Source organism: Orcinus orca, chromosome 18 (genome assembly GCF_937001465.1).
Source record: "Orcinus orca chromosome 18, mOrcOrc1.1, whole genome shotgun sequence".
In the NCBI taxonomy this organism is placed as follows: Eukaryota; Metazoa; Chordata; class Mammalia; order Artiodactyla; family Delphinidae; genus Orcinus; species Orcinus orca.
In genome coordinates, this window is record NC_064576.1 from 46,226,852 (window position 1) to 46,239,085 (window position 12,234).

General features: G+C 34.1%; 1 protein-coding gene across 2 annotated transcripts in view; it reads left to right on the top strand.

Moving 5' to 3' along the window:
* The window catches only part of DIAPH3 (diaphanous related formin 3), a 546,165-nt gene that overhangs the window by 262,095 nt on the left and 271,836 nt on the right, over positions 1-12,234 (top strand). For both annotated transcript variants that reach the window (XM_049700932.1, XM_049700933.1), the window contains 2 exons: positions 413-507; positions 4,587-4,688. In XM_049700932.1, the coding sequence (XP_049556889.1) occupies positions 413-507; positions 4,587-4,688 (197 nt within the window). The remainder of the gene's footprint in view (positions 1-412; positions 508-4,586; positions 4,689-12,234) is intronic.

Genomic DNA, 12,234 nt, shown 5'->3' on the forward strand with positions numbered 1-12,234 from the left:
CAGAAGATATTATGCAGGCTAATAACACACATGTGTAGATAAATATTACATGTACATATTGAGGTTTTATGGTTCTTTTCATTACAATGTGATATCTCTATAGTGTTCTAAACATATTTCAGTTTTCTAAAATCACATCAAAATTGGCACCATTCCTATGTTAGGCTAATAACTAAGCATTAAAAATCAACCTCAGAACCAGCATAATAATATAGGACTGTTGTTTAAACACTAGTTCTAAAACTGGAGAAGGGTATAAAATGTGCTAATGAAAGTTTCCCCCACAGTAATTATATTAAATAATTAAAATCTCTCACTTTATGAATTATTTTTGATTTTATATATAGAACTACATCTCAAATTGTTTTCTTACCTTCTTCATTATTAACCTTTTTTTTCCTCTTCCTCTTAGCAATCTTCCTGAGTTCTTTTCGGGTGCCATATGAGGAAATCAAAATGATGATATTGGAAGTGGATGAAACACAGTTGGGAGAGTCTATGATTCAGGTAAACAAACAGGCAGAGAGCTTAAATTCCAATATTTCATTGCAAGCTTCTCATTAAATAGAAATCTGTAAGTGAAGCAAAATTCTTAAACTAAATCATTCAACTGGAAAATCATTGCTGCATAATTAGTTAGAGCATAACTTCTGCATTGCCAGAAGATAAAGCTCTGCATCTTCTCTTAACTGCAAACTAAATATAATGCTATCAAATGATTACATTTCAATTATTTCAAATGACTGTTTTTGAAAGGCAAATTGTTTACTTTTACATGTACGTTTATGTTACAGTTAAGACTAGTAATATGCTAATTTAAATTTATTTGTATAATCCTTATAGAATGTATTTTTCTTGGGCTTATATGTCTTATAAAGGTATATTATTGTTTGGTATAGAAGACTGAGGGAGTTTTCTCTTTATTTAGAGTTACCTTGATTAACAACCCTTACTTGAGTCATTTGTGTTCCCATGAATTCTAGAAATTTGTTTGCATGGTATTCTGAATCATTCAGAAGGCTGGAAGATTTTTAAAATATTTTCTACTCACAGGATTATTTAACGAATGCTAGTATGGTTTCAGAATTACTTGCTGAATTCTATACATAAGGTACAGTAATGCATGTCTTGACAGAATTTAAAGTTGGAGAAGCAGACCACAAATCATACAGTGAGAGAATAATATCTTCAGTTTGCTGTCTTTTATTCTTATTGGTTATTTTAACAACTGATTAAAAATATTCTAGATGTTTTAATCCATTGTTAACAACTGATTAAAAATATTCTAGATGTTTTAATCCATTGTTAACAACTGATTAAAAATATTCTAGATGTTTTAATCCATCAGTAAGTGGTATCCTTGGAAGTTCTTGGTTTTGTCTGTCCCATCTTCTAAGTGTGGTGGTAATATATAATCCCATCAGTGATTTGTGCTGAGTCTCAGACTCATAAACTACCTAATTCAACAAACCTTTTTCAAGCATTTTTTTTTTTCCTCTAGTAGTTTCTGTTTACTACATTTTGTCTTTATTCCTGTTGATCGTGAATGTGCTTTGTTCTTGAGAGTAGATTTCCAAGTCCCTTCAATAAAATATTTCTACTTAATGCATATGTAATTTTTACAATGTATTTGTTAAATATTTACAGAGTAGCTTTTAAGTTGATTATATGAATATTTTGGATGATCATGTGGCTTTTGTTGTTTGAGATGGAAAAAAGTTTGCATTTTAAAATTCATGTCCTAAGAACATTCAGTTCCATATAATTTATTAATATATTAGTTTTCTATTACTGCTTTAACAATTTACCACAAATCTAGTGGCTTACTATAAAACAAATGTATTACATTTTTGTAGAACAGAAGTCTGGTGTGGGCCTTACCGTGCCAAAGTCCAGGTGTCAGCAGACTTGCATTCCTTTCCGAAGGCTTCAGAGGAGAGTTCATTTCTTTGTCTTTTCCAGCTCTTCATGGTTGCCCGCATTCCTTGGCTGGTCGATGCCTCCCTTTAATTTCCAAGCCAGCAATGTTGCAGCTCTCTGTTCCTGTCTTATATAGTCACATCTTCCTCTTACTCTGTTATTCTCTCCCTCTGCCACTTTTAATGACCTTTGTGATTACATTGGGCACATTGGTTAATCCAGGATAATCTCTCTAGTTTAGGGTCAGCTGATAGCAACTTTAATTCCATCCCAAACCCTAATTCCCTTTGTCATGTAACCTAATATTTCACAGGTTCTGGGGATTAGGTGTGAACATTTTAGTGGGATTGGGGCATTATTCTGGTTATCACACTTGCTAAATATAAAACCAATCTTATGAATTTAAAATCTAAAAATTTAGTTTGGACATACGCAAAGTCTTCAAATATTCATTAACAATAAGAATTTTATGCTATTTGAAGTCTTGTTTTTAATTTTAAAAATACTTTCTAATTGTAAAGTGAAGAACTTGCCTGTTTTGAACAGGGCATGGAAAAAACATTACTTTGTAATAATCATTATTTTGGTAGGCTTTGTTCATTGTCATGATCTTATTATGGCATATCTAGTTATTTATTCATATATAACAAGATGTCAGTATTGATGTCATCTTTGCATGTTATTTTTCCACCTCATTGTTACCCATTTACCTTTGTCCCATCAGTCTTTAATTAATTAATTAATTTAGCACGTATTTCATGGTGCTCACCATGTGCAGGGCATGGTGTTAGGCTCAATCGGACATAGACTTTACCTTTCTGGAGTGGCAAGGGAGATGGCATTTATATATAACTATAATACAGGATAAACATGGCTGTGTTGAGGTTGTTTTAGAACTAGGTAATGTGCTAAGTGTGCGTATCTGTGTGTAAGTGTCCTTAAAAGTTGAATATGGCATGTATGTAGAAAAGAGCAGAGAGATCGTGTGAGGGAAAAGCTGGGTGTGTGGGGGCAACTGAAGAATTTAGTTCGATAGGAGCTTAGGATGGGAAATATGATAAAGGGAGAGACAAAGGAAGGTCGGGCCTGTACTCTTATAAATCACAATAGTTTCATTACTTTAGAAAGCAAAAATAATGAAGTGAAAAATTAATGAATTTGTGATGAAAGATGAAAACTTAAGTATATATTAACTAAAAATACTTAAGGGGATATGATGATTATCTGAAAGGATGCTGAAGAAATTCAGAAGCCCAATGTAATAAATAGATCAGATGTCAACTAGAATGATTAAAAGAAAATATTAATAACCAGGTGTTTTGATCTCAGGCAATTCTACTAAGGGAAGCTTCTGTTTATATGGGAAAATCATATACCTTTATTGTTTTTATTCAGTTTGATAGTATTAATGGTGAATACTTTCTTTAGGGATGATCTTAAATTGCCACTTTTTTGTTTGTTTTTGGCCAGTCAATCAAGTTTATGTCCAAAGGTACACAGTGAGTCAAAAACTTGTTCTTTGATCTAACTCTTTGATATGTAACATTCTCTAACATTATTTTTTAACTAATAACACCTTTGGGTTTTTTTTTCCTCCTTAAATATATTCAGCATGATGTAGGGTTAATTATAATTTGTACTTGACTTTGGGCTTGTACAGAGTTTATAGATGGTGTAATTTGGAATTGTGAGCACCAACCACTCTTTTCTTTCTTAATTTTAATATCCGTATACTAACTCGCTATAATACTATTATAGTCGATTATATTTTGATTATATTTTGATACAGAGGATCTATATAGACTTTGTCTAAGGGATGGTTTAACAGAGAAGCGTAATTATACGTATTCCCTTGGTCTTTCTCCATTGGGAGTGTTTCTGTTTTCTGTGTGGCTTGTGACATGTTGACATGTCCTGAAATGGAAGTGATCCATTTCTGTGGCTGTGCGTGGACAAAGGAGCCAGAACAACCAAATGAACCTGTGGTTTCTGGGCTGCAGATGATATAGGCAAAGGGCTGTTACAGCCATGGCACTTAAGTTCTCTCTATATGCTTTCATCTGCAAGGTGTATCATCCTGTGTCTTCAATGCCTTTTCAAATTTTCTTTCACATCAGAAAAGTTACTTTGTTTTAGAGATGTCTTCATTTTTATTATTAAAACTGTAATCATATTGGTTAAATCTTGCAAATGCTGTCATTACAATTCCCTTGATTTCTTTTCCATTCTTTACCTTCCCTATTAATAGCAATATGATGATTTCTTTTATCCCTGTGAGTGAAGTGCTAAAATATGTTTGGCTTTGCCTGAAATTTATGACATTTAATTCCCTAAAGCTGAAATGTAATTGATCACATTTATCCAGGTGAGAAAGCTGTTCCTTTGGTATAGGTTGAATTCTTCTTTCTCCAATATATAGCTAATCAAATAAATATTCAGTAGTACTTGATTTGAATATATAATAACCCTGGATAGAGAAGAGGAAAATTGGTTGCTTTCAAGATGCAGAGAATGTAACTTAAGGTTTAGTATTAGGGAGGTTACCTAGAAATAAAACTAAAGATTAACTTCTTCAATGATTTCCTTCCCATAGTTTATTAAAAAATTTTCCTAGAATTTAAGAAGCATATTTAGTGAAGATATTTTCTTTTGGTTTTAATTTTTAGAACTTAATGAAGCATCTTCCTGATCAAGAACAGTTAAATTCACTGTCTCAGTTCAAGAGTGACTATAACAACTTATGTGAACCCGAGCAGTTTGCTGTTGTGGTAAGTACTGTCTCTCAGTGTCAGCTCTCTTTGGAGGGGATTTTTATACTGTGCAAAAACAGAGAAAAGGAAATGTAAGGCTTTTCACATCATCATTGCTCAAAAACATTTAATGTCCATCTTGCATTTTTTTTAAACCTGAGGATATTTATGGGAAATTATCTTGATTTTAAACTATATATTGAAATTCTAGCCATAAATGAAGTCCAAGAATTTTTTTCAAAAGCATAAACGTGATTTTTTTTAAGTTCTCTTTTTAATGTCAAAATGTAAAATGAAACCTGTACTCCTAAAACTAGAGAGTATATTTGTGATTTATTCTAGTGCTGTGTATTCCAACATATTGCAAGAGTAGCTTCAGTTTTTCATTCTAATCATTCACTTCAGTTCATCTCATATTTTAGACTCTGAAATTAGAAATATAGTTTCTTTCTTGGCAATGAGGGTGAAAAATGAATACATTTTAGAAAATCTTCAAGATACCTTGATAATCACCTTGTTCTGCTTCCTACTTTATAGAAGTTGGGGTCTAAAGAGGTGAAAAAAGACTTTCCAGTGTTATATATTAGTGGTATTGTAACTTTAAGATTTTTTATCAAGCTTTCTTTTCTCCTGCTCTTTCCTTCTACCATTAAATTATCATTTTGAGATTGGTTACACTCAGCCATCATGATGATATTTTAAAGTAGTATTTCATTTTTTTTTAATATATAAGATTATTTTTTTCCTGCAGCTTTCAGCTATATTATTACCAACTTCCAGGGACATGATGGAATTGTATTTGATATAATTTTGAAAATTTGGATTGGATAACTAAAGGACTATGTCTACATACTATATTTGGCATGCTGTCGATGTTTGCTCTTAAACTCCTTCCTGTGTCTTCATGAACCCATTCTACTCAGCCCTTCCTACAGCACCTCCCCTCCTCCCTCACCCTCCATCCTGAACCCAAAGTTCACAAACTCAGAAGAAAAAAAAGCACCTTTTTCCTGTTCACAGCCTTATAATTTTTATTATGAAACTTTTAAATTTATTATCTTTAGAAAAATGCTTTTTTTTCCCCCAATTCTCCAGAATACTCTTTCCTCCTCGTCTTGTTTTTCTCTTTTCTTTTTTTTTTAATTTCCTTATTTATTTTCTTTCACCTGGTCACTCTGTCGTTCTCTTGATCCCTATTGGGCATGATGTCTTCCATATGAGACACAGGAGAATTTGCATTACATTTTTAACCACAGACTACTTAGAGTTTTGATTTTTGCCCATCTTTTTTGACTCTTGAATGAAAAGCATAACATGTAAAATTATAATTTTGAAATATTCCCATCCACATTAAGCCTGAAACACATACAAACTTATGTGAAAATGTCTATTTAACGAGTAACCTTTTATGTTGCATATCATCACAGAGATTTAAAACTATCCCATGTTCTTTCTAGTGATTGTCACAGAAGAATGAACTCAAACTTGCAGATATTTCAGGTTTATTTAAATAGCCAGGTTATGCCCGCCTTTGAAAACGAGAGTTCACATCAAAGAGATATGATTTACAAGCAGCGTGCTCAGAGGGATCAGAAAGTTAAAACAATTATATTCCCAGATACCAGGGCTAGAGGTTATAGTTTTGATTTTAAGACAGAAATGGATCACTTCCATTTCAGGACATGTCAACACAAACTTGACCTTGACTCTCCACATTCCATGCTGGATCATACCTGACTACAAATGGAATATAATGAGAAAGGAGTGATGCTGTTGAAAACCATCTGCTGTGGAAATATGAACAGAGCTTCATTACCTGTTGATTATGAATATTCCTAAAAATATTGTTTCAAGTTCTGGTTTGTGTTGTACTAACATTGTAAAATATAATTGTCTTGGTGAAGAAAGCAGAAAGACAGTTGAAGAAAAAATGAAAACTTTCTATATACTCTTTTTTGGGGGAGGGGGTGACAAATGGTAATGTTCTTCAACTTCACCTTTTTTTCCATATCAATTATTCACCATTTCCAATCTGGCTCTCCCTACTTCTGAAACTCCTGCCCATCCCCCAAAAGACAGGAAAATTTGCTTAGAGTTCTCAATAATACTTGAGAGTTACCCAAAAAATGATGAACAGCATGGAATGCCTTGAAGTTTTCTGTTCTCCTTTCTGGATTAAAAGCTCAATAAGTTCATTAATTCATTAAAGAGTGATGTATTTTCAATTTATCAACATTGTATAAATGATATAAATTTGGTGGTTTTAGGAAACTGATTATAATTACCAGGTACATTTTTAAAGATTCCCATAATGCTGTTTTATTTTTATTTTTATTATTATTATTTTTTTTGCGGTATGCGGGTGTCTCACTGCCGTGGCCTCTCCCGTTTCGGAGCACAGGCTCCGGACGCACAGGCCCAGCGGCCATGGCTCATGGGCCCAGCCGCTCCGCGGCATGCGGGATCCTCCCAGACCGGGGAACGAAACTGCGTCCCCCGCATCGGCAGGCGGACCCTCAACCACTGCGCCACCAGGGAAGCCCTGTTTTATTTTAAAAGTTATATGCTTAATGTAATTGTGTATATGTCAAAGACGGGCTGTTATCTTGAGGTAAGCTAAACTGCAGATTCCTACAAGACTTTTCTCTTGTAGAAAAGCCTTTACTTATTGACTAAACCTAAAGTGCTAATCATTTCTAGATGAAAAATCATCACAGAGTCATAAACAAGGAAGAGTCAAAGGTTGGGATAGCCTTTGCACCCAAATAGGGCCAAAGCTTGCCTTTTTATTTGTTTTCACTATAGATAGACTTGCTGTTAGCTCTGTTTCATCTTCAGGTTCTATACACTGATATTGTGATTTCTAGCATTGTTTTCATTTTAACGAAAATCAGTTAAAACCCTGCAGTTATGTTACTTGCCAGTCAGTTTATATTTTTCTTTTATCCAGTTATGTAAATTCATTCATTTGACTCATGTGAATTACAGAAGTATTCTTTTTAAATAAACACTCAAATTTGATACAATCGATAAAGTCACTAAGGTTGTTTGCATTATATAATCAACTTTAATTCCAAACAAGAATTATGTAAAATAGTAAACAAACAAAATGCAGCTTACCTGGACATCTGTGTTTGTTTACATTATTTCTCTTTGGTAGAAAGGCAGTGTTCAAAAGTAACACATCCAAAATGCTAATAACCAATGTCAATTAAAGACCAAATAGAATGTATAAAATATAACATATAAATTAGAAATATGTTCTACTTTTGTCATGTATTACATACAAACTATCCAGGGTTCTATGTCCTATAGAGTATGGTATACAAATATAGTATTCAGAAATATGTGAATATCCATTAAGTTGTACATCCTTTAAGCTTTCTTTCAACCACTAAACCATTTGCTATGTCTATATTCTTTCCAGGTTTCCTGTAATACAGAGTTTCATATCCACTTTTATTTATTTCTCCCTTGAAATTGGAAGCAAAATTCTTTAATCCTGATATTATCTCTGTTCTTTAAAAAGCAGTCTTAATGCAGGTGTACTAGACCTGGGTACTTTTATGGTTCTAAGGGTTTAGTCACTCATCTGTTATTACTGGTAATTCAGAATCTTAAGGTATCTCCCTGAACTAATTCTCCCTGCAGCCCTTCTGACTCGGGCATTGGCCAGTTTGAGCAGGACAGTTCTCAGGTGTTCCAGAGCTGGCCCTGTCTATGCCTTGTAGTCTAGTAGTGGTGTTGACATGGTGGTGGCTGGTACCTTTTAGAACTGATATCCAGTGCTGTGAATTCAGGACCTAGTAGTTTAATGCGATTATTGACTTGTTTTGTGGCTGATAGTGTATTTATATGTCCTTTGTTTTCCAGGGGATTTTGGCATAAGGAAAACAGTAGCCCATCAAAAAGTCTGAACAAGCTGTCATTTAATGTTGAGAGACTAAGTGTTCTAGTCAAATGGTATTTTGTTATTTTAGAGGAGCATTCTGGGAGGCGGTTCATCTCTATATCTTTCTGTGTGACTTGAAATGAATGAGACCGTTTACATGCTAATTTTATTTGTTGGTTTAGGTTTTGGGCAGAAGACACTGAGTACTAACTGATGTGCTGAACTTGAAATATTCTTTTCCCTGGATAGTCCAGGACACAACTTTTTGCTGAGAAATTGGTTCATATTTAGCATGTCCTTGCCTCATGCTTTATTCAACTTAATTTTCTATCAATAAGATTTAGAAATGAAAATATTCTTCCTAGAAACTCTCACTCATTGGATCAGTTACCTGTCTCTTTTCTTGGATTCTTCCCTTCCCTCTTTAGCCCCAGAACCTTCTCATTTATTTCCCCAAAATATTGCCTACTTACCAAAAGTTGGTTCCCATTGTGTAGAACCTGATTTTAGTTACGTGACTGTATTTTTTATATTAGCAGTGATCTTCTGATCAATAAGCCATTAGGTAAAATCACTGTGCTCACAGTAGCATGGTTAACTGTGTGAGAAATAAGATATGTAAATATTCAGTGGGATCATAAGATTTAGCTGAAGTTTAGAAAGAGGCCTACAATTTGCATTTGAAACTTGGTGTACTAGACTTTCTTTGATTAAAAATTCTAGGTTTTTGAGTATTTGTTTCCACATTATTTAGTTCTGTTAAGCTGCCAATTCTTCAAAGGAATCATAATGTTTATAGGAAATTGAATTAAACAATGTTCTTTTTGTGTACTGTATTTTGATCTACCACCATTTGGTGTCACTGCAGGGCAGGGCTTTTAAACTTTGTGCGGTAGAGACCTCCTGTTTTGTTTTTTTTTTAATCAAAAAATGTTGTAGGAAGTTCATGCAAATTTCCCTGCATTAAAAATGCCTCATTTTAAAATACACCTAAATATTCGTGTTATAAAACATTTAAATAGCATATAAAAATATTGAATACAATGTAGAAGCTCCTTGTATCTCACTACCCACTGCATCCCATATAAATGATCATTTTTAACATTTTGTTGACTTTCCGATCCTATTTCTTTGTATTTACAAATGTATGCATGTTCATATGCACATTGTTCTGAAAGTTTTCACCGTGAAATATGTTTTGGAGGCTTTTAGTTTTATAATGTGTTGTTTTGAAATTCCTATGTGGTATTTCATGGTCCCTACTATGACTTTTTCTGTAACTATTCCCTTAATGAAGGATAGTTGAAAGAAAGCTTCAAGGACGTACAATTTAATGGATATTCACATATTTCTGAATACTATATTTGTATACCAAACTCTATAGGACGTAGAACCCTGGATAGTTGTATGTAAGTAATACATGACAAAAGTAAAACATATTCCTCATTTACATGTTACATTTTATATATTCTATTTGGTCTTTAATTGACATTGGTTATTAGCATTTTGGATGTGTTACTTTTGAACACTGCCTTTCTACCAAAGAGAAATACTGTAAACAAACACAGATGTCCAGGTAAGCTGCATTTTGTTTGTTTACTATTTTACATAACTCTTGTTTGGAATTAAAGTTGATTATATAATGCAAACAACCTTAGTGACTTTATCGATTGTATCAAATTTGAGTGTTTATTTAAATAGAATACATCTGTAATTCACATGAGTGAATTGAAGATCCACATTACTTACTTAAAGGAACGTTCTGTGTTTTGGGAGAAGCTTGGTTCTTTGCACATAATAGGAACGTGATAAATAGCAGTGGATTAAGTCTTTCGTTTGATTGTGTGGAACATCTTGTAAAGTTGTAAAATAAGCAATGAAATGCCACTGACCATCCCTCACTAGCTCCCTAAACTGCTTCAGTTGCTTCCCATAACTTTTACATGGATGTCTAAAATTTTTAGAATAGCATTAAAGTTTTAAAAACAAACCAACAAAACTTCATTGAGCTATAATTGACATACAGTAAAATGCACATATTTAAAATTTGCAGAATTTGATTAATTTTGACATAAGTACACTCATGAAACCATCACCATAATTAAGATAATGAACATACCGATCACCCCCAAGTGTTTCCTCAGACTTCTCCATAATCCCTTCCTTCCTAGCCACCCAGTCACCCAGCATTAGGTCTTTAAGGAGGCAATTCCTGCCCCGTCCGCTGTCTTACTTTCTCCTTGTGCTTTGTCTTTCCTCCACAACTTGCTGTGCTCTCAAGGCACCACACTCAGGGCTGTCAATAGGCTGCTTTTCCTTTCTTTTTGCTTTGAGGAAGCCCTTTCTGGAATTCTTTCCCTAGCATTTCTGTTATTCCCTGTAGAATTCAGGATCCTGCCTCTTTGCTACCATAATGCCCAGTGTATATATCTAAATGGTTCTTATTACCCTGGAATATAGTCATAGTATTCATGTATGCTTGGAACTTCTTGACATGGTATACTACACAGACACATCATAATTGTCCAAAGTCCATAGATTACCTTAGGGTTCACTCTTTTTTTTTTTTTAACATCTTTATTGGAGTATAATTGGTTTACAATGGTGTGTTAGTTTCTGCTTTATAACAAATTGAATCAGCTATACATATACATATATCTCCATATCTCCTCCCTCTTGTGTCTCCCTTCCACCCTCCCTATAGGGTTCACTCTTGGTGTTGTGCATTCTGTGGATTTGGACAAATATATAATGACATGTATCCATCATTATGGTATAATACAGAGTATTTTTTTTAAATCATATTTTGAAATGAAAATGTTAGATACTCTTGAGATAGTTTTTTTGTTTTTGTTTGTTTTTGTTTTTGTTTTTTGTGGTACGCGGGCCTCTCCTGTTGCGGAGCACAGGTTCCGGACATGCAGGCTCAGCGGCCATGGCTCACGGGCCTAGCCGCTCCGCGGCATGTGGGATCTTCCCGGACCGGGGCACGAACCTGCGTCCCCTGCATTGGCAGGCGGACTCTCAGCCACTGCGCCACCAGGGAAGCCCTGAGATAGTTATTTTAATTTTTGTTAAAATGGGTCTCCAGACAATTATTTCTCTGGGTAAGAATGGGTTAATTCAAAAGTAGACCAATTACCCAACACTTTTGGGCATAAAAGTATAATTTCACACTTTTTTTCAAAACAGAATATAATCACCCTATATGATTCTGCCACCTAACTTGTAGACTTGTCACAGTATTCCAGTTTTCTCCTGGTACCACACCTACGTTGGACCTTTTCCTGATCCTTCTTTAACTCAGAAGGCCATGGTGTTTAAGTCTGTCAATACTCAGGTACTCAGTGGTTGTATATTCTAAAAAGTGTTGAGGAAATTGTGATTTGGTATAAGAATCACAGCTTATTGAAACAATTTAAGAAAAGACTGATCAAGATTGGTGAGGGACCTGAAAGAAGATGTCCACTGAGCCATCGCTTTCCCATATTTACAATATCCATCTCTCTCATTCCTCAAGTGCTGATTATTTTGAGTGCTTTGCAAATGTCCAGACAAAAAATCATTCATGTTTCACAGAATTATCACTTTAAAACTTAACAAAAGACATGGAATTAGTGCAATACAGTGTCTTCTTCAAGGACCCACTTTGGCTTCTTATAATTACTATTT